This window comes from Uranotaenia lowii, chromosome 1 (assembly GCF_029784155.1).
Source record: "Uranotaenia lowii strain MFRU-FL chromosome 1, ASM2978415v1, whole genome shotgun sequence".
Taxonomy (NCBI): domain Eukaryota; kingdom Metazoa; phylum Arthropoda; class Insecta; order Diptera; family Culicidae; genus Uranotaenia; species Uranotaenia lowii.
The window spans coordinates 213729567-213752997 of NC_073691.1; the positions used below are offsets into that span (position 1 = coordinate 213729567).

Below are 23431 nucleotides of genomic sequence, written 5' to 3' on the forward strand. Positions count from 1 at the left end.
GATGAGGCGCGGAAGAAGAAGAAGAAGGAGATCGAAAGGAAGTATGCGGTCTGAAAAAACAAGAAAACAATGATTTGAAATAGAAATAAGCAACAAATTTGTTTTGGTTTTGTTTTGTGGCGTAGTTTTATGTATGTTTTGGTGATTTGTATTTCCTCCCCCATTGCTAGCCGGGAGAGAAGCAGAAGAACTTCAACAACTGGCTGTGCGTATAACAAGCAACAAAAACAATTATACTTTCTCCCATTTTTAAATAAGGGATATATTTATTTCCAGAAACTTTTTTTTTCCAATATCCTAACACCCGCTCTGGGGTGGCAGCTTCGTGCCAAAGTGTTGATCATCCGCCACCTGTAAAAATAATTTTGATTAGTATCTTTTATGGAATATCTACCCGTCCAATAAAAACTCACTCTTGACTTGATGTCTGGTTGCTAGAATATAGAAGAAAATAAAAAAAATGTATTAATCTAACTAAATTTGTAAAACAGAATCTCACCTTGCTTCAGCGTAAGAAAACAAACAGACTCCAAACTGACAACTCGATTGCTGATTTTCCAGCAAACTAGACCAATTGCAGGAAAGTCTAGCAATTCGAAAACCGATTGCAGATTTTTCAGCAAAAATGACAAGAACACAACCGAATGCTGAAGAATCCAGCAATTAGAAAATCGATTGCTGGTTTCCAGCAAGAATTTGGATTGCTGAACGTTTCCAGCAATTTTTTTGCTGTAAATCGAGGCAAAATTAGCTGTGTACACTGTAAATTTTTGCCTCGATTTCCAGCAAAAAAAATTGCTGGAAACGTTCAGCAATCCAAAATTTTGCTGGAAACCAGCAATCGATTTTCGAATTGCTGGATTTTTCAGCATTCGGTTGTGTTCTTGTCATTTTTGCTGAAAAATCAGCAATCGGTTTCCAAATTGCTGGACTTTCCAGCAATTGATCTAGTTTGCTGGGAAATCAGCAATCGAGTTGTCAAATTGAAGTCTGTTTGTTTTCGTATGCTGATGCAAGGTCTATTTTACGAATTTTGGTTAGATTAAAATAATTATTTTTATTTTCCTCTATATTCTAGCAACCAGACATCAAATCAAGAGTGAGTTTTTATTTAACATGTAGATATTTCATAAAAGATACTAATCAGAATTCTTTTTTCAGGTGGCGAATGATCAACACTTTGGCACAAAGCTGCCACTCTAGAGCCGGTGTTTTAAAATTTTTAGAAAAAGTTTTTGGAAATAAATACAAACATTATTGAAAAATGGAAGAAAGTAATTGTTTCTTATTGCCCATTATATGCACAGTCAGTATTCAATATTTAATTTTTAATGAAATATAAATTTGATACTAAATACAGCCGGTTGTTTTGAAAGAAATAGCTGGTTTCCAGCAATCTGGATTGCTGATTTTCCAGCAATTTAAATTGCTGGAAACCAGCATCAACGTTTGCTGTTCTTTCCAGCAATTTAAATTGCTGAAAATTTTGCTGGAAAGTCAGCGGGACAAAAACCAGCAAAATTTTGCTGGTTTCCAGCAAAAAAAAATTTGCTGTGTAGTGTTGCCAAAATACAAAACGTTGCCATAGAAATTTATTTTATTTAATTTTTCTGCAGTGATGCCGAATTCAACTTTTATTTTATTTTATTTATATAAAAACCTTATTTATTTTCTGCATATCCTTCATCTCATTTCCACACTCACTATTCACAAGACGGAACAAGGCAAAACCATAGTTAACATTTCTCCGTCTTGTAATAGCAATAAGAGCGTTTCGTGTTCTTCATCGGTCGTTTGAATGAATGAATTTGAAATTCATTTAGCTTCACACCACTGCTGGGGGATGATCGGCAAACGAAGAGGAACCTTTTGAGGGACAGTCAGATGAGTTTGACGGACCAAAAGTCTTCACAGTCACAGCTTCAAGCCTCATTACCAGCGTTGCCACATCCAAATCTGTTGTTTCGAGCAAAAATGTCTTTTTCATCTGTACTTTTTTGACCAAAATCTGTACCAATGAAATATGAAAATTCAGTGCAATTATCACTTTTTTTTTTTTTCATTTTTACAATTCCAGTGTTTGTTGTCGATGAATATTCAAACATTTTAACCGTTTATAGTCTCTTGAAGAAATCTCTCTGATAAACTATACTTTTTTTTTTTTGAAGTCAGAATCATTCACATAATATGTTTTAAGGCACATTGCTATGAATCACACCAAATGCTGAAAATCTGTACAAATCTTTAGCAAACTTTAAAAATCTGTCAACTGAACGTACAGAATATGTAATTTTTTTTTCAAGATAAAATATGATTTTGACGTTTTATGCATTGCTCTGTTTAAATTCTAATTGAAAAATATTATTAAAACAAACTGTCTATCTAACTCCGGGCTCATACCAGGCATTTGAAACCATAGCTCAGTGTAGCAGCAATCATTTTTTGCATTGATAAGGGCTGTGATTACTTTTAATCTTGCCATACTTTGCTTTTTTTTTCAATGTTTCATTATCTGTGACATAACATAATGTTCCGCAGGGTATCCAGAAAACATTTTGGCTTTTTTTTCGGTCAGGAGAAATGGAGAAAAACTTGTAAAAATTCTTGTGCATTAAAATCAAGTTTTTTCTCCTGATTAAATAATTGGTTATTTAGACCTACGAGAGAATAAAAAAGTGGCTCAAAATCTAATATTAAAATTTAATGTTATTGATCCAAAAAAAAAAACTTTTTTGCAAAAATACTTCATAAAGCGGTTTATTTTCCACAAATTCTCCAATGGACCAATTCATCCGGAGAAGTTCACCTCTTTCGGAAGCTCCAGCATTCTGGCGACGGAGGCAGCGTTTCTTCGAGTCCATTCCTTGTTGTAGTTGAGTTTGTGTTCCACAGATTCGATCATGCTGGGTGCCACCTTTCGCACGATGGTCTTCAACTGACTTGCCAGCTCGGGTTCAACCGCGTAATCGGCTAAGTCCTCCAGCAGTTTGTCCAGGTTGCGTTGGCTTATATGGCTGTAGAATAAACACGTGCTTAGTAGATTGAATGTTTAAAAAAACACTGGCGCAACTTACAATTCTTTACCGATATCGGTGGAAGCGCTGAAATTTTCGATGATTGCTCCCAAACCGGCAAACGAATTCTTGTAGATCGAGGTGATTGCCTGCAGCTTATCACCGGTTCCGAAATCTTTCGTCTTCAAAAGCTGTACGAAATCATCGATCGAATCTTTGTTGGAAGAGCACGCGATTGCTTCCAATAGATATTGCCGCGAGGTGTGATCTTTCGTCATTTTTGCCTCATGTATGAACGGTTGCAGTTGCTGAGGGTTTGCCTTTTGCAGCTGATTGCACAGTACAATCTGTTCGGTCGGAGATTGAACAGTGAGAGAGGATCGCTTTCGGACCTTGTCGGCTTCAAGCTGACATTGTTCATCGTTTGAACAAGCCCAACGCAGACCGATCAAACGAGCATCACTAGTGTCTGCCGATTCGTAGGGTTCTTGGCTGTAGCCGTATTCCACAAGGAGGTTGGCAGCTAGATAAGAGGCGTACTTCTCAAGGTTAGCTAATGCTTGTGGGTCGTGTTGAAGCATTCTCTTGAGGAACCTTAGATTCAGGTCAGCCGATGACCAGGGTATGTAATCCGTTTCACCTTGTAAGTAGTCGAATACCTTAAAGGCAGTGTAGTAGTCCAGTTTTCCGGCATGAGCAAGATTCAGGGAGTCGTCAACGAACTGGGCACGTGCTAGTCGATCGTACATGTTGGCATTTTCGTACAGATTGAAGATGATCTCTTCCCAGAGTTGAGCATCATAGTTTAATCTGTAGTATGCTGTAGTGCGGGGATTGAAGATCACGGTTTCATCCACTGTTGCATCGATGGTGTAGGTTACTTGTGAGACATCCGGTGGCATCCAGAATACGGCAGTCGTGTCCGGTTCGTTGTTGGATGTGTGGAACGAGATAGGGATCCACCAAGATTGAGGTGAGGGGTTCTCCGGTGGGTTGCTGTAAAACCTTTCCTGTGTGAAAACATACTCGTTGGTTTGACCAATGCGCCTAACTGTAACCTCTGGTGCTCCCGGTTGATTCGACCAAGAACCGAAAACTTCATGCATTGTCATGGTCGTCGGCAGTCGGCCGTCCTCTTCTACAGCCTGTTGAAGGCTGTTGAACAGGTTTTCATCGAACACAACACCGACGTCTTTGCTGAAATATCAATTATATGAGAACAATATATTTTTATCTAATTGCTTCGTTAATTACTTTTGTTGAATGTAATATCGCAATCCCTTTTGGAAAGTTCTCTCTGTTACGGCATAGTTCAACATCCGCAGAACGCTGGCAGCTTAAAAACACAAAACAGTTTAGATGTGTACCAGGAAATGATGGCATAAAGTGTTATTACATTTATCATAGGCAATATTATCAAACAACTTTGATATTTCCGAAGGAGTTTCTGCATAATAAGTCATCGGGCGTACAGTGGCCGAGGCATCAGCTAACAATGCCCTCTGAAAACTGTTGACAAATCGATCCCGCATGTTAAACTCCTCATGGCTCTGGAAAAAAAGAATATTTAAAAACTACTCTAAGAACTGTTACACGGAAAAATATATTTACAAACTGAGAAACGTAGTACTGGTATAGCCTGGCAAAGCCTTCATTGAGCCACAAGTACGACCACCATTTGGGTGCCAAAAGGTTACCGAAGAACTGATGGGTGAATTCATGTCCAACAATTCCAATCACATTGAGTCTCTGGCTATCGCCTTGGGTAGCTTCATTGAATAGGATCGTCGATTCCCGGTAGGTCACAAGGCCCCAATTTTCCATAGCTCCGGCCCAAAAATCATTGTTGTTGATTGCCACGTTATCTATCTTTGACATGGCGTAGCTTTGGTCGAAGTAGATTTCCAACTCACGCAAGAACCTAACCGACGCATCGACGGAATACGAAAGTTCATTCTTGGCCGTTGGCCTCGCCAGGGAAGATACGGCTACCTGCCGTGGAGAGGAAACAATATGCCGTTCGATCACGAAATCCGACACCAGGAAAGCGACTAAATATGTCTGCATACGAGGGGTTGTTTGGAAGAAATGAACCTTCTTTTCTTCCGATCTGAAGAATTGAGTTATTGCTTTAAAAGTGGTTTCATCGGAGGAAACTTAGAGCAATACTTACAAAATAGTCACTCCCAGAAGAGGCGCGTTTGCTCTAGCATGGTATTCGATTCCACAGGCGACTCGAACGTTGAAGGTTGTCTTAATTCCCGGTTCGTCGAAGCACGGGAACGCTCTTCTGGCATCGACCGGCTCAAATTGTGTCAGAGCCAGGTATCTGGTGGAATGTGCAACAAGAAAAGTTATTCCAAACGCATACAAAATAATGTCCATTGAACCCGAATGAAGAAGTAACACTCAGATCACATTTTTTCATACTTTGTTTCCCCGGCTTCGTTCTGATAAGATGATTTATAGAAACCGACTGGATCCTCACGTTCCAAGGTGTTGGTGAAATCGATATCCAATACGTAACTGCTTCCAGCAGGCAGCAGCAGCTCACTGTTGACTACTAGAAACTCTTTCTCCAAATCAAATTCAAACTCCTCCAGAGGTACCGGAAGCTGGTTGGAGTTGCGCAGCTCCAATCGGGTAATCACACTCTCGGCACTGTGTAGAACGATCTGGTGGGTAGGCTCCAGAATACGAATATTGATCCGAACGTTTCCGGTGTACGCAAACTCGCCGCGATGCACATCCGTGTCAAGATACAGCTCGTAGTGAGTCGGAACCGTCGTATTGGGTAACCGATAGGAATCGAACGCGCGAGCATTTTTGGCCACCGGACTGGCCAACGAAAGGCTGACCCCTACGAGGGTCAGCAGAGCAAACCGTAATAACATTTCTATGCAATGATCTCCACCTCACTGAACGTTTGACGAATGTAACCGGTACCTTTTTATAGATATTTATTTCGGTTCACGATATCTGTAAAATTATCTTATCGCCAGGGCTTGGTTAATCTTGACCATTGGTGCATCGACAGCGCCTAGATAAGCCTGAAAATACAATGACCTAATAAAGCAAATCATCTCCTATCGATACGGTAATAGACAGTCTTATTGTCTTATCATTTTTTTTCTTCACGAAATAAAAATTTCAAAACAAGCTACTCATTGAATAATGCTTGAGTTATACAGCTGAGACAATAATTTTTAGATCGATCTCAAGCATTGGTGACTTTTTCCCTAAATATCGGAACTAATAAAAATAAGAGAGCTAAGCCTAGTCTATACACTAGGCAACTTGTAGGTTGCTGAGACTTGTTTATGTTTACATCTACAACTAGACGAATCTCCCGACAAATATAGGAGACCTACTAATCCGTTCAGCAACCAAATTGTAATCATAAACAAGTTTCAGTAACCAAAATCTCAGTTCAAGTTTTTTAATGTGGACCAGGCTTTAGAAATCATCAATTATTTTGGTAAAGGATGCTTTGGATTACCAAAAAATATAGGATAGGAGGCGTTGACTTGTTTGCTGCACGCACATGCATGTGTTCTCTTTGTTTACCTTTGTAAAAACAAAATAAATTCAAATAACAACTGAAGTTTTTTGAATAATTCATTCAGACACGTTACGTTAGTTTTGCTGGATCACAGCGACTACTTGAGTAGAAATCTTCACAAACAGAATCGAAATCTGAAGTGAGATCCCTGAAGAGATTGTAAGGATGGTGAGTGAGACTAAATATGGGGTATGGAGAAAATTATATCAATTTGCTGTTATAAAAATGAATATAAATGCATATATTTGAATCGAACAGCAAAATTTTGCTGGTTTCCAGCCAAAAAAAATTGCTGTGTATAGTATTTACTGTTGTCCACGTGTCTTCCTCCCTGTATTTCAGTTGTCTCAATTTTTCTTGTTCTTTCACCAACATAGCCGAACATATAAACATCCTGGAAAATGAAAGACTTATGTTTTTTTTTTCTATATTATTCTTTTCAACATTTACATTTAAACATGCATTGCAAAGATTACTACGGCCAGGCCAACCATGTGGTAAATACCGTGGAGCTCCTGCCAAACGCTTCAAATCGTTTTTTTTCGGTTAAAATAATATAAAGTAAAATCTAAAACTGTAAAAGGGTCAGATCTCACAAAATAAGTTGTCATCGAGGTCATTCACTAATTACGTAAGCACGATTTTGGAAATTTTCAACCCCCCCCTCCCCCCCTGGTAAGACAAAGTAAGATTTTTTAAACCCCCCCCCCTCCCCCCCTAGTAAGATCTTACGTTTTTTATTCTTTGAGAAATTGACACGTTTTTTTTTCCAAAAATTGCTAAAAATTATTAAAAAAGTGACATACATGCTTCAAAGCAAAGCACTTATTAAGTAAAATTTAAAAAAACAAACTGTATTTGAAAAGCACAATCTATACAAAACACTTGATGAAATGTCATAAACGATAAAAAGTAAACATTATTCAAGACGTAGCATCTTTGGGCTAACAATAATTTTCAATAAATTTCCACAATCGAATGAACAATATAAAATCTAAATTCCGATTCAAAAAAAAGATTTAGGTTAGCAAGGTTAGCACAAGGTTCCATAAAAAAATGTTATATTTTTCAACTGAAAATCATAAAAATCTTTAATAAATATCATTCTATACTACTAGAATTGTAACAAAAATGTTTAACGACAATCACGTTGTCAACTAACCTAAGAGCGTTTGTAAAATTTATAGTTGGTAGTGTCTATCACTGAAAAACCTTCTTGAAAATCATAATTTAAGCGCATTATATTGATTTTTAAAGATTTTTCTGGATGAATTCATTTTCGAAATATGATGGATTCAAATCGTGGTTTCACAACGCGCCATTTTCCATTTTGTTTCTATAAATTTCTCAATTAAAAATATTGTTATGATGGAAAGCGAAAAGCGACGATCTTTATTAATAATGTGATTTAGTGTTTTTGATGGCATGTTGGTTTGAATTGGTTCTCTATACATTTTATAGAACCCGCAATTTTTTTTTATTAATTCAAAGACATTAAAAGATAAATAACATAACATCAAAATTAACCAACAATTAGGTAGTGAGGAAAAAAACCTGAGTAATATGGTTTCGTATGGCTGTGGCTGTGATGAATTTTTAATGTAACATTTCTTACGTAAGATTTTTGGAAACCCCCCCTACCCCCCTTGTAAGCGATCGTAAGCAAATGAGAAACCCCCCCCACCCCCCATATGTGCTTACGTAATTAGTGAACAGCCCCTTTACTGATTCAGATCCGTCCGCCTTTAGTTGGTAGGAGGAGGGCTGATGATGTTTTGATACTGGAACCTATTGCAACCGAAAATTCTGAAGCAGTTTTGCCGCTTTTCACGTCTTACCGGTGTATGAAATATCCATGGAATTTTCCGATTTGATACAGCAAAACAGCCCACTTTGCTATTAGTTCACAATATTCACATTCGTAGTTATAATCAGTTGGATTCCATGTTCAATAATTTGTATTAATTCTATTTTTTACTTCGGGAAGAACACTTATTTTGCGGAGAGAAAAAATTTTGACGTCCTTGCAAGGCAACGCCTACTTGAACTCTTTCTGTATGTCAGTTATCTCATTTAATAGTTTAATAGTTATAATTGTTAATGTCTATAGACACTATAATTTCATATAGTCTGGCAAAGCGGATGACGGGAGCCAATCGAACTGTCATTCGCGCGGAGCCAATCGAGTATTCAACGATAATGTTCAAGCTCTTCATAACTCTCTCCAGTTGCAAAATAAAAAATAGTTTCTCAAATTCGTTAATAACATGCTATTTTTACCACTTCCACTACAAAGCGCTTTTGAAAAATATATTATGATTTATAGGTGAAAAAATAGTGAAAATTATGCTAAAAAATATTAGTTTATGTTACCAAAATGCCAGGAAAGCTTTGTGAATCACAATACTTCAACCATGATTTTCCAATATTTAGAAAGTTTGCTCGATTGGCTCCGCGCGAATGACAGTTCGATTGGCTCCCGTCATTCTTTTTGCCAGGCTATATGAAATTATAGTGTCTATATTAATGTCCATCCAACAAAACAACCAAAAGTCACCTCCAAAGTTCTTCGGATCAATATGAATTCAAACCATCTTAATCATCATTCCAATATACTGAAAACTGAGATTTTTTAGAAACCAAGTATGTTTTTTGAAAATGATAATGAAACTAACGAAAAAAAAAACTAAAATTTTAGTTGGAAATCCGGTTTATTGAGGAAATCCAAAATTGGATGTCTTTTTTAAATTAAGATTTTTCTCGAAGGAAAACCCGGAGTTGGATATTTATACATCGTCAAATAGATGTATTCTAGACTTAGGTGTCGAACAAAGACATTTGCTGCAGCATTTTTGCAGCTTTTTCTTCCTTTTGGACCTTTGATAGTTGTAATTGTTTGAGATAAAAACTCATGCCGGAACCAAAGAAAATCAACAAAACTATTGTTTTATGAGCGTGCTCAGTTTGATCAAATTTGTAAACCTGTTCTATGCCAGACTTTGTTAAAGGCTTAAAAAATGTTATAATAATGATCATTCTAAAGAAACCATATTTGTTACCTGCTGACTTTTCCGCTATTTAATCAGACCGATTTGACATTTTTTTTTTTGCTTTTCAGCCTTGTTTTTGACAATTTTAGAAAAGAAACGCTTAAATACTGCAAAGCTGTTAGAAGCTATAAACAATTTTAAAATTTATATTTTTTTTATATTTATATTATTTTTCGGAACCATTTACAGGCAACCCGATAAAACAAATCTACTTAATTTTGAAATATTGAAATTATTTATTTATTTCAATTGTGTTCCTTCTCAAGACATAACCTGATGAACAATATTCCTCCAATAAACTTGGTCTATGGCAATCGTTCTCCAACTTCTCGAGCATCCCACACGCCAGATCACGCTTCACTCGGTCTAACAACCTAGTTCGTTGCACCCCTGCTCGTCTCGTTCCTACCGGATTGGCAGCGAACATCTGTTTTGCAGGACAGTCGTCCGGCATTCTTGCAACATGTCCTGCCCAGCAAATTCGTACAGCCTTCACCACCTTCTGGATACTGGGTTCGCCGTAGCGCGAGCTCGTGGTTCATCTTTCGCCTCAACACTCCGTTGTCTCGTCGCTCGAATGCTCCGAGTGTACGCAGGTCCTCTTCGAGCAATATCTACGTCTCGTGCCTGTAGAGGACAACCGGTCTTATGAGCTTTGTGTACAGGCTAAACTTTTTCTCGACCGCATATTGAGATACAATAATAAATTTATACACAATGAATCTAATTTTTAGAAAATTGATCAACATTTGGAGCCACGGTAACAAAAACAACTACAAGTCAACTCCGAAACGGATATTTACAAACAGCTTTGAAGGAGTAAATAAGACCAAAGAGAAACTACTGCCCAATTCCATTGAGTGAACTATACCTACAAATGTACTTGAAAATACAAAAGCGATTATTATAATCGTTTGAGGTGATAAGAACCCTCATACCCTTCACTGTGTGATTCAGAGCTTTTGATAAATTTTGAATTTAAAAATTCCCCCTCCTCCCCCCCAAAAACAGAAATTTTTCAAAAAGTGTTCATGTATGGGTGGACGACCAGATTTTAAGAGTGCGAATACTGAATCAATCCATTCAGTCAAAGGGACTTTCGGAAGAACCTAATCATTCACTTGATGTTTTCAATTCGATTTTATTTACTCAATCATTAACTTATTGATTGTTTTGTTGAAGAAATGATGACAGGAGGTTGACAAGCTGTAACGAAAACATAAGATGAATGATAAAAATTATACTTTCGGCAATATTCTTAAAAGGGCTCATGTGTTTTTAAAAATAACATTCCTGAATTTTAATTCAGGTCTGATGATCCAACTTCATTATCCATGCGTAAATTGGTTGAACTTCTGTAAGAAAACTCACCTGTGCAAAATTAGCAAAGTTAGTTTCACGTGCGCTTATATCGGCCAGCACTGCTTGATATTCCGGACGATTTGCAAGTCTATAATGAAAAAAAAAAAAAAAATCTCAATCAGTCAGCCAGCATCATTATATACCACGGAAACACCTACGTAGAAGCAATGGGTTCAGCGAACTGGCCTTGCCATGTCTTGAATGCTGCGAACCCGTGATAGTTGCGAGAGTAAACGGAATTAATAATCTTCAACCATTCGCCAGTTCGCAGCCTTATCTCCTGACCGGTGCCCAAGGTTAGAATAAGATAGTCGATCAAGAATTGCTGATTTTCGTTGCAACCTAAGGCAGAAATGTACATCGATCTTTCATCCAGATCATCCGAGGCTTGATACGCTTGGAATACGGCAACGAACTCTTCCTCGTCAGCCTCCATCAAACCGCCACAGTAGATGCTGTGCCTGATATATTTCGGAAGCTCAATGTCACGTGCCAGATGAGAATTCATCGTCATGCGGCTGACAAGGCGGCATCCCGGTGAACCCATTCGGCAGTTCCATTCGATGGCCATCGATCGCAGTTGCTGATACTCGTGGGGCTCATCCTGTTGGTCTTCAAATCCCAAAGTTGAAATGAGAGTGGTGCTCATGACGTTCATGAAATACTTAAAAGCCATTCGATTAGGAATTTTTAGTTCTACTATTTTTTCACCGGAGTCCTTACCATTAGGGAGCTGTAGGCTGGTTGGTTCACAACCAATGCTTTGTTGATGAACTGGAAGTTATCGTACGAAAATACTGTATACCATGGCATAAAATCGATTTCGTTTTCTAGGTATTTAAGAAGCTCAAAACAGGTAGCGACGTCCAATAAGCCAGCGAAAGAAAGTTTCATGGAATCGTCGATGAGCTGTGCCCTGGAAACTGGAGATATTACGAGATGGTCAGATGACAGCTGCAGAATCAGCCTGCGCCACAGTTCGGGTTCATAATTAACCCGATAGAATCCTGTTTGATGAGGATTGACTAATAGATAGGCATCAGCGGGAATGTCCAATTTGTACAACACCTCCGAAGTTCCCGAGGGCATCCAGAACACTGTTTCGGTATCATCAGTACTGATCCTTAAGCTGATTGGGATCCACCAGGATTTCGTAAGATCAGGTATTCCAGTAGGACTGAAATGCTGTTGCTTGAAAATCACTTGATCGGTACCTTCATAGCGGTCTACAGTAACAACCGAAAACCAGACTGATGGATCCAGGGACTCATTATTTCCGCCACAGTAGTGCTCAAAGGAATTTTTGCGTCCTCCGAAGCAGCCCAATGGAGAGCTTCATAGAGATCGTGATCATCCACAGAGCTACCCTGACTGTATCGAGTGAAATATTCATAAACTCTTGAAAGAAAACTTCACTAATAAGCTACTTACTTGGTTGCGATGTATCTACGAATTCCGTTTTGAAACGTTCCCTCTCCTAAAGCTTGTTTAATCATTCTAAACACACTTGCTCCCTTTTGGTATTTGATAGCCGTGAATATTGGCTCCATATCTCCATCCCAAGCTAACGGCGGACTCATGGGCATAGCGTCCACATAGAGAGCAAGTTGCAAAGCTTCTACGACAAAATTTTCCTCAAACCGTATGCTTGGCTCGATCAGCGCACCGATGAGATATTCGTACAATGTTGCAAAACCTTCACTGAGAAACACATACGTCCACCATTTGGGTGTCACGAGGTTGCCGAAAAACTGATGAGCTAACTCGTGGGCTACAATAGTAATGGCGCCATACTTTTCCAAATTACTACTTGTTTTGTCGTTGTACAGCAAATATTTCTCGACATAGGTTACCAAGCCCCAGTTTTCCATGGCTCCGAAGCGGAAATCCGGTAATGCTACTTGATCCAACTTTGGCAGCGTATACGGCTGGTTCACGTACTCCTCCAAAGCTCTTATAGCCTGTAATCCTTTGCGAAGGCCTAGATCCGTCTCTGAGTAAGCCGATGGTCTAGCGTAGATTTCCATTACAAGTGGCGTAGGTTCCTTAACTTGGATTCGTTGGCTGCGCAAATCAGACACCATAAACGCCACCAAGTAGGTTGGCATACGAGGTGTTACGTGGAAGGTAGTGAGTTTCTTATCAACGGATCTATGTAAACAATCAATTTTACTTATGAGTACCATACTTTCTAGCTTCCGCCCATTACTTACTGAATAGTGATTCCCGAAACCGGCATATTGGAGGTAGCTCTGTAACCTACCCCACTGACAATGGATATCGAGAAGGTCGCTCGAATTCCGGGTTCATCGTAGCATGGGAATGCTCGCCGGGCGAATTGATCCTGGAACTGGGTAACAGCCAAGTGGTGAATGGATCCATCCTCTGCACGATACGAGGAGCGGTAGAAACCTAGCATATCGTCAGCAAGAGTGCCGGAGAAGTCTATTACTAGTCGATAACTAGATCCAGCTGGAAGCGTAGGGATCGCATTGATTACGAGGAATTGTTTCTCGATGTCCAGCTCAAAGTTTACCGGTACAGGGATTTGATTAGAATTTAGCAATCGTACGCTCAGAATGTTCAATCGAAAGCTGTGTAGGACAATTTGTTTCGTGCTTTCCAAAATTGTAAGCTGAATTTGAACATTGCCGCTGAACTCAAATTCGCCTTGATGTATGTTGCTGTCCAGGTATAGGATATAGCTTGTTGGTATGGATGTGTTTGGTAGCCTATAGGAATCTACATTTCTTCTGTTGAACTCGCGACCTTGAGATGGACTTTCTTCTAGAGAATATCTGTTGGGTCGCCAGTGTTGACCCCAACCCACGCGCACGAATAGCAGCAAACCTGCCGCGAAGATAATTCTGAGGTTGGTCATTGTAGATTGACCAGGTTCCCCGTTCGACTAAATCTGTATGAGGATACTCTACACAATTTATGGATTTCGGAGGACCACACAAATATTCACCGATTTATTGAACAATGAAGTTAATCTAATCAGTTGATGATTGATTTGCTGGGTGATTGGTCTGGCGGTGGTATGTAGCTTGGGTGGCGCTACGGGCATCCATATTTACACGAATTCTCAACTTCAAGTTAGGGGAAACAGAAATAGGGTAAAATAGACTTGGTCTGTGAGTAAATAATCTGAGATGATAAAGGCAACTTTAACATGAAATAGCAGAGGTAGGTCATGGTCCTTGAGAATATCGGCTGTGGTTAGAAAAGACTTAACTTTCTCTGATATAATCCTAGATCTATCAATCAAAACGTTTATTCCTTTGGAATGTATACAGGGGAACAATAAAGTACTCTTTACTTTTCAAAAATACACAAATACATCCTTGAACTGCATCCGAAACAACAAAACTAATCGTACTCAAGAGTTGATAAAATTTAAAAAAAAAACCTTTAATTAATAAAAATAATTTGCTCGAAATATCAACTGAAGACCTCAAAAGTTCTAAAACAATCGGCCACAGTCTTTTTCCGACCTCTTTCGAGGAATGTGTCGAATTCTGTGCAGTAATAACCAAGATGATATAACTAAATTGAGGACTAAGTATGCTTACATAGCCAGATCTTGTCAACATCGCGGTGAGTAGTTAAAGTACATTCACTACTCAACCAAACTTGGCTGGGCCCACTGTGTAGTATTGGACGTCGAGACAACTGGAACCAAGGGAGGAAGAAACGTGAACAACAGTACCATACATTTCCAGGGTTATAAAATGTTTGGAATGTTGAATCAAAGCAATCGAAAGATTCCTTTTAATTCAACCACGGTAAATGAAAAGTTCATATACCAGTATTTCGATAGCAACTTACTACCTTCTTCAGTGGTTCTTCAGGTAGTAAGTTGCTATCGAAATACTGGTATATGAACTTTTCATTTACCGTGGTTGAATTAAAAGGAATCTTTCGATTGCTTTGATTCAGTTGAATCATTCAACCAAGTAGGCTCATACCACAACAGAGTTTGGAATGTTCACGATGGAAGCACATTTGCTAAAATTTACTGTGCTACTTGGTGGTGACCCTTGTTAGTTCGTCCTTCTGTGGATGGAAATTTTCTGCACAGAAGTCCAAAACATTATGATATAAATTTAATCAATTGATAAATTGTAACTGTACCGAAACAAAATCTTTTGAAATCAACTCTTTCAAAAGATTTTGCGAAATAAATGTGAAAGTTTTAAGCATCGATATAACCAATCACAGTTTGTGACTGTATCACAGTAGCCGGAAAATTTCAAATGTGTCGTCATAGTAACGAATCATTACGGAAAAAATAATTTCATCCAAAACCTCACTACCAAATTAACTCAAATGCAAAAAAAGCTTTGGTAATCATCGCAAATTTTAAACATGAACTGTACAACGAGCACATGAACAAACTGTTTTAAAGAACCCCCTTATTTGTTCGACGATTTTAGACGTTATTAATATGCGAATTTCACTTTCCTTTCAGCCGCTTGTTCTTAAAACAAAATAGTAATCTCAACACATTTTTATACAATAAACCCGAAAATGTTTCCGACATTGCACTTCTTTAGATGAAAAAGTAGATTGCAATAGAAAAAAACTCCTCTACACTTTCCGCAAAATACGGAGGATCACCTCACGTCTCTTTACTGATTTATTAACGGTATATAAAAATTTATCAATATTGAGAATTCACAGGTAGAAACTCCCGGATTGCAACATCAGTTCAGAATAAATGAATAAGAAGGATGATAAAACAAACTCTCCAATTGTTGAAGTAGGAGGTGTGTTTCCTCTTGTAGCGGATCATTCAACGATGTCAACTACTGGAAGTGGATGAAATCAACGAGGAATCGGGTAGGGCACTAACAATTATTCATGCAATCATTCATCACCATGCTTTATCCACTAATCCAAGAAAAAATCACAATTTCACTATAACAAACTAGTTAAAGTTGAAAAAATAAAACTTCCCAGCGAACAGAGCGAAACATAAACACGTGCGATACGAACAAACCATCGCCTACTTTCGTAGATATAATTTTTTGTTATTTTAATTGAATAATGTAACAAACGTTGAAATTGTCAAGAGGACAAATGAAACTGCAGTCGTCGTTGCTCCATCATCCTCAGTAGTTGTGGAAACGCCAATAATGGTGGTCTGAGAAGCAGGAGTAGTGGATTTTCCAGAGCTATCGGTTGTAGTTGCCAAGCTCTCAGTTGTGGTATCCGGCAGCTTGGTAGTAGTGGACGGATTTTTGGTTGTTGTTACCGGTTGGTTGGTCGTCGTCACTGGTACTTCAGTCGTTACACCCGGATCTACAGTTGTTGTTCCCTGTTCAATAGCTGCGGCATATTCAGCAACCAACTCAGATGTTAGCAAACCCTCGGATGATCCCTGCCAATCCAAATTCTTTTGAGCTGTAGCTCGAGCAGCATTGATAGCTTCATCCGTCAGCCGCGACCCAAGGCTAACCAGTAGCTGGTTGAGCTGAATAATAAAATAAAATGAATTACAGTTGTTTTTAGTAATTAATGAACTACCTTATCCAGCTCCCCGAGGCTGTTCGTTTGGAAAGCTATATTTCTAATAGCATTATTCAATGCGTCTGTTCCAATTCTGGCTATAAATTCGTCGATCATTTTAGGGTCCATCAGAAACTCGATGAGCGCGTCAACTCCTACACGACTTCCGAAATACACCGATTGTACAATACGTTCTCGTTCGGCGGCCTTGTAGTTGATTTCGACTCCTGCTCCATTCGGGCTGACTGCTGTTAGGAGGAATGCCTTGAGGAATTCCTTATTCAGGGAACATCCCAAAGCATCAATGATAGATAGACGGTAGGCCCAATTTTGGGTTCGGTAGATGCGTTGATACAGATAGCGGTATTCGGTTTCTCCAGCTTCTCGAAGGCCGTAACAGTAGACTACGGAAGCGACATCTGGGTTAACCATAACCTCGTTAACGGCTTCATTCGTAAGAGCTTCCTTAGTGAGTTGAAGACAGTCCTTGTGATCTACAATGCAGGCCCAGGTGGAAATTGTTTGCTTGAGGTACTTATGCAGCAGGGTTTCCGTGTCGGACACCGTCGTTATTTGCAAGGTAGCGTAAACTTTGTCAATTAGTTTATTTACTACGGTCTGAAAAAAGGAACATTTTTTTTATTGAAATAATATTTGGATCATATGAGCTTTACCAAGAAATGAGGATAGTCTGGAGTTCCGCGAAGCTTTCCATTGAAGTAGGACAGTACGGAGCTAGCAGCTGTCCAAGGAGCGTATTCCATTTCGTTTTCCAAATAGGTTAGTAACTTCATGAGAATCTCAAGATCCAGCCTGTTTGATCGAGCCAACCAGTGGGCATCATCGATTAACTGAGCACGGTTTAAACGGTGCACACTAGCCCAGTTGGCCTTCAAGGCGTTGATAATCAACTCCCAATTGTGGTTGTCGTAGTTAACCCTATAGAATCCGACCTGTTGTTTGTTGAAGATAATCCATTCGTTCGCTGGAATTTGTGTACTGATGCGGGTAGCCTTGGTAGACAGCCACTCATAGTTGTACAGGTCATTGAAATCTGCCATTGATTGGCGCACGAAGTTGTATGGAATCATCCACATATTCGTGTTTGAAACTTTACGATCGGAGATGAACCGCTCCTGTGAGATAATCACATCACCGGTTTCGTACGTTCGACGAACACTCAATACTGGGTATCCAGGCTCGTTAGCCCAGGTGTCCATGATCTGTTTCACTGTGACGCCCTCAGGTAACACGTTTCTATTCGCGATCGCAGCTTGCAATCCGGCGTAGAGATGGTCGGCATTCGCGCTCTGTAGTTTACGTGCCTCGAGGTAGGTTCGTAGGCCAGCTGCCCAATTTTCTTCACCAAGAACATGACGCAACATGTTTAAGACGCTTCCAGCTGGAAAAGATTGCTATTTTAAAATCTATTTTGGATTTCATAAGTATAACTTACACTTGGGATAAGCTACTCGGTCGAATAACGCCCTAATTTTAGGAGGGGAATCTGCATTCCATGTCATGGGCCTCGTAGTCACGAGCCCATCCGGAACCATAACATCTTGGATGACTTCAGTGTTGTACAGTTCCCAGTATTCCTGATCCGGATACGCCATGTGAGCTGCATAATACTGGTACAGAGTGGCAAAGCCTTCGTTCAACCAGATGTATTCCCACCATTCTGCAGTCACTAGATTTCCAAACCATTGATGAGCAAATTCGTGGGCAACGACGGTTGCAACACTCTTTTTTGTAACAAAATCGCTCAAAGATGGATTGTAGAGTAGGACGTGTTCTCTATTAATCATAATTAGAAAAAATACTGTCGAAAAAGTTTTTACACTCTGAAATAAAAATGATCGTACAAACCTGTAAGTCACCAATCCCCAATTTTCCATGGCGCTAGCTGCAAAGTCTGGGATGGCGAACTGCTTCATCTCAGGCATATAGGTGAAGTAATTTATCTCTAGGTGAGAGTTTAGAGCTGCAATGATTTTATCTCCAGCCTCAACTGCAAAGTCTACCTCATCGATGGCATTGGGTCGAGCGTATACTTTATGCATCTCAGAAGTTCCTTTCGCGACAAAATCGGAAACTACGAAGGCTAGCAAATAAGTGGACAGAATCGGAGTTTGATCGAATTTTGTCACAGCGTACTCGCTATCTGGGGCAGCTAGTGATTCTACGCTAAACCTCATGTTTGACCTTGCGTTGTAGGAGTTGTGATGTGTGATCCAAATGGTGAATGTGGCCTTCAGACCCGGTTCGTCGTAACAGGGGAATGCCATTCGGGCGCTCGTAGGTGCAAACATTGTTGTGGCTAGAAAGCGTGTTATACCGGCATCGTTAACATAAGATGAAATATAGAAACCATCATCGTTATTTGTGAGTGTCCCTGAGAACGTAACTGTGAGAAGGAAGTTTCCTGGAATCAGAGTTTCTGTACTCGTGAAGATCAAATGTTCAACTCGGGAATCATATGACACAGTTGGGTTAGCTAATGGCACAGGGTTTCCAGTTGCTGGTACCGAAGCGAGAGTACTGGACTCGATCGTTAGTCCACGATGGTGGATAATTATCGCATTCGTTGCTTCGATGACTGTTAGATGAATTTCAACCGACCCACTGAAGGCCCGGTTACCCGAATGGATTTCACTCCTTATGTGCAAGTTGTAATGGGTTGGGACACTCGTCTTCGGCAGACGATATGTTTCATCGACTTCTTGCAATGGTGACAGTTCATCTGTTCGTTTTGGAGGCCATTGTCTTGCCAATCGTCCCGTCGGATCAACACTCACAGGACTATCGAAAAGGAGCCTTTGGTCAACTGCACTAGACACTGTCAAAAACCCGAACACCCAGAGCACAATCACCGAGTTGAATACGGCCATTTTTTTGGTACCAAATTCGCAGAAGTACTGATTCGGTTCGTTCTATGCCGATCTTCTTAAAGTGACATAGGCATAATTATCTCTTTACTCTACTTCCGATAAGATAGTTATAAATTAGCTTCAATCATCAATAGACTTCGGCGTGACATAAATGAGCGGTTATTAAATTTTGTTTTATATACTTTAGCTATCTCTAGCAAGGAAATTTATGTAATGGTTTTGGCTTAGGTCTATATCAAGAGATCAGTTTCTATCTGAATTTGCCTCATAAACGAGAAAATACTTAACACATTCTTTAGCTAATCTGATTCATTCGAATTGCTAGAACGAAAAACCTTACTTGACCAACCAGATTGATTCAACGGCCCTGTGCAAACTCTGATTTGCAGCTGGTCCGGACCAAAAGTTCTAACTATTGACACTCAGCCTAAATCTGACACCGCGCATATGTAGCTTCCCATTTGAAAATAATAAAGTAAATAGTTATGAAGCCGCCATACAAAACATGGATAAACCAATTTCTTGCTTAACCATGAACAGACGATAAAAAAATAATTGAAGTTAACTCGAAATTCAACTTTTACAGGAAAATAATTAAAAGAATAAGTAGTTGTAATAAATTTACTCCATATTACTTCCTACTTCGGTTTGCTTCAAGGCTCCATTTATCTGACAGACAGTTAACGCTGCATAGTACGTATTTCCGCCGAACATTGGAGCAAACGGATTTTCATTATTAGATGATTTGAGAAACCTGTTCATAAAATTGGACGATTAGATCAGCGTATCTTTGTAAGAGCAAAGTCATCGATTGAATGCTAGAATTATTATAGGTACTGTGGAGTCCTAGTCCCTAACCCTTTTGGGGTTATATTCCAGACTGCCGCACAGTTAACCTGATAGCTGGCTAGACTCTGGGAAGGTCAGTTTTGCTAGCAATTGCTCAATATCTTTGGTTGTTGGCTCTCATACATTATCTGTATGGTGGGAGCGCAAAGAGTGTATATATCAAGATGCCACAGGTACTACCTTATTTAAAAGAATACCAACGGGTCAGATATTATCTTCATTTAGGTTGCTCCTAGATCGATTCAGATTTTAAAAAGTTTTCCGCCAAATAGCAAAACCTAAAGGCCCATTTACACTTCTCGTGGAAATGAACGTGAAAAATCTTAATTATTATCTATAACTCAACAACGCGACTTTACAAGATTTCGTAACATGGCGGAATTGATGGGGATTGGTTGAAAGATGAAAATCCAACTGGTATTGTTCTTTCAAACCTCCTAAACTGGTTTGATTATGATTCCCCCGCCATGATTTAAATTCCGTGGTGAAAACCGGAAGAATCGGAATGAAAATAGTTCCAGGAGGTTTTAAACAACAAGACCAGATAAATTTACATTATTCAACATTCCTCATCGATTTTACTAGGTTACAAATTCTTATGCTTATGGAAAAGCCCTCTTCGCAAGGAATTGGTGTTGGCGAGCTGGAAATCTGCATGTCAACCCAGATTTCAAACAACTGAATCAGCTTTATAGTTGCTTAAAATTACAAGCCGTCGACCTAAATATACCAGACAAGATCCATTGAGCAGAGAGTTGGCCATGAGGAAAAACCTGTCGCGTTTATGACAGCTCCGCGGAAATTTTCGCGAAAGTTTTCTTTTTTTTTTTTTCATTTTGGAGGTTATTGGTGTTGAAAAACGCAAAACCGAATCATAGGATCAACCCGGATAAGAGATTTGAAAACATTCCCTCAAGAAGACGACAATTCCCTCGGGCCTAGCCGCTGCGACACTTTATTAGCGCTTGGTGGCCTGGCAACTGGATCTCAAATGTGGAACTACATCGCCGGTGTCATTAAAGGCCGCTAGGAATCGATATTCGGAAACGTAAGTGGAGATGGATTAGACACACACTGCGAAGAGATGAGAACGAGATTTGCAGAGAGGCACTTGAATGGAATCCGAAGGAACATCGAAGGAGAGGCAGACCCTGAAACTCTTGGCGGCGAAACTTAGCCGCCGAAATACAAACTGTCGACGAGAATCTTGACTGGGACCAGGTGAAGACGCTGGCTTCGGATCTTCAAAAGTGGAGGTCTTTTACCACGGCCTTATGCGCCGGAGAATCGACGCGGGACCACTAAGTAAGTAAGTCATCGTTTCTTAGTAGAAAAATACTGTCATGCAATGTAAAAATAAATTTAAAAATTATGACAATACTTATTTCTGCGCAGCTCCAATTTTACCACGGAACACAATCAAAAAGTGACCAACTAAAAAGTCACCACAGGCCATAAAACATGCATAGGCAATGACGTGTGTAAAACCAAAACTTTTTTCTGGTTGTCACCAAAAACCGTAGTCAAAACGGTATTCTTCACTATTTGTAAATAAGACACGGCGTGAGGTTTTTTTTTCTGCTATTCCCTCACTTGCTGAAATTTTCTTACCCTTCATCAACACTCATACACGTTTGAATTTTAGAGATTACCATGCTTGAAATAGTATGTTCCCAATATTTTCACTGCTCGTGCTTTTTTAAATATATTGTGAACCGAATAGCTTTCACTAATCACATCAAAACATATCAAACAACCCAAGCATAAGGGGAAACAATAACCTGCCTTCCCGCAGCATCAAATGAATCAGGATGACCAGGTTCAGTGTTCTGAAAAACCAAAAACCATGTCGGGAACTTCCACTCCGGTCACTTATTCAAACATTTTTCACTGATTCGTTCTAAAATTCATACTTTAATTAAATTTTAGTAAAATGTTAGCAGGACAAAAACAAAAACGCATGCGTCGCCCAAAAGTCATGACTTACTTCTCCGTAAATTTTTTCCAAATATTTCTAAGCTTTACTTTCATTTCAATATTTTTTGAATTTTTTTTTAAGTATTTCCTTTCAATTCAGAACAAACTTCAGCATATGTTTGGTATTTTTTCAATTACTTTAAAAACTGTGTCAGGGTGGATAAAATGGATAGTGATCGTAGGAAAATGCAGTGTTGGTACAATCTCCCTCTTATAAATAGTGATTAAGCAAGACTTCAAAAAGAACTTTTGTGAAGCATCGATTTTGTCAAGATTGATCAAAATATTTCAAGAAGCGGTGTTCATAATTCGAGTACACGGAAAGTAATAAAAAGGTAAAATTTACCGAGATAACAATGTAAACGTTCGTGAAAGCCAAAAGGGTAACTTCTACCTTTTCGAGGTGAAACTCACCTCACAGCGAGGTAAAATTTACCTGAATCGAAGTTGGAGAAAGGTATAATTCACCGAGAAAAAGGGGAATCCAAAAAAGTAAATCTTACCTCGTAGCGAGGTGAAGTTCATCTGAATTGAGCTGAATAAAAAGGATAATTCACCTAGAAAAAAAGGTAAATCCAATAAGGTAAAACTTACCTCATAGTGAGGTGAAGTTAACCTGGTTGAGCTAAACAAAACGTTGAACGTAAAATTGTAACTATTTGCCGAATCCGTTTATTGAGGTTAAGCCAAAGCTGTTTTGTCGTTGAGAAGGAAAGTTTTGTTCGTGCCAAATATGAGAAAATCGGAACAGAAGGTAAGTATTTTCGTAGATATCATTTAGTTGTGCTGATTTTCGTCACAATACTTTGCTTTTGTTTCAGATCGGCCCAACTTCGAGATGTATTCCACGTCATCCTCCAGATACCATTCCGGAACACGCGCCTGTTTACGGTGACTTAAAAAGGCTTTATTCGATTTTTCGAAGAAAATCACACAAGATAGGTCTCATTTGACCCAAAATTTTTCAAGGCCGAACTTACTTTTTTCATAATTATTTGAAAAACATAGGAAAACTGAGGGTAAAATCAGCCATGACTATATTTTCCGAAGCGTGCGATGGCTCAAATAGCCTTCATTCGATTCCTCGGAAACAAATCACACAAGGCAGATCTATTTTAATTCAAAATTTATTAGTCCAAATCAATGTTTTTACTGCATTGTTTACAAAATAGGGTGAGTGCTCCTACTTTGGACCTAGAGCCTTCTTTAGTA

General features: G+C 39.1%; 2 protein-coding genes across 2 annotated transcripts; both read right to left on the reverse strand.

The window, feature by feature from the left end:
* Window positions 1-2728: 2728 nt before the first annotated feature.
* Window positions 2729-13884, reverse strand: LOC129738384 (uncharacterized). Its single transcript, XM_055729564.1, is given in 14 exon segments — window positions 2729-3014; window positions 3075-4211; window positions 4269-4350; window positions 4411-4564; window positions 4626-5124; window positions 5188-5343; window positions 5445-5928; window positions 10790-10832; window positions 10998-11076; window positions 11147-11652; window positions 11712-12229; window positions 12232-12359; window positions 12420-13139; window positions 13202-13884. Coding segments are annotated over 14 exon segments (5400 nt in total). The 5' UTR covers window positions 13870-13884; the 3' UTR covers window positions 2729-2788.
* A 2145-nt stretch (window positions 13885-16029) lies between these two features.
* Window positions 16030-19393, reverse strand: LOC129738385 (aminopeptidase N-like). Its single transcript, XM_055729565.1, has 5 exons — window positions 18372-19393; window positions 17959-18299; window positions 17177-17904; window positions 16521-17120; window positions 16030-16467 (listed from the first exon to the last, which is right to left on the reverse strand). Exons 1-5 carry the CDS (start codon window positions 19391-19393, stop codon window positions 16030-16032), a joined length of 3129 nt encoding a protein of 1042 aa, XP_055585540.1.
* Between the last annotated feature and the right edge of the window lie 4038 nt (window positions 19394-23431).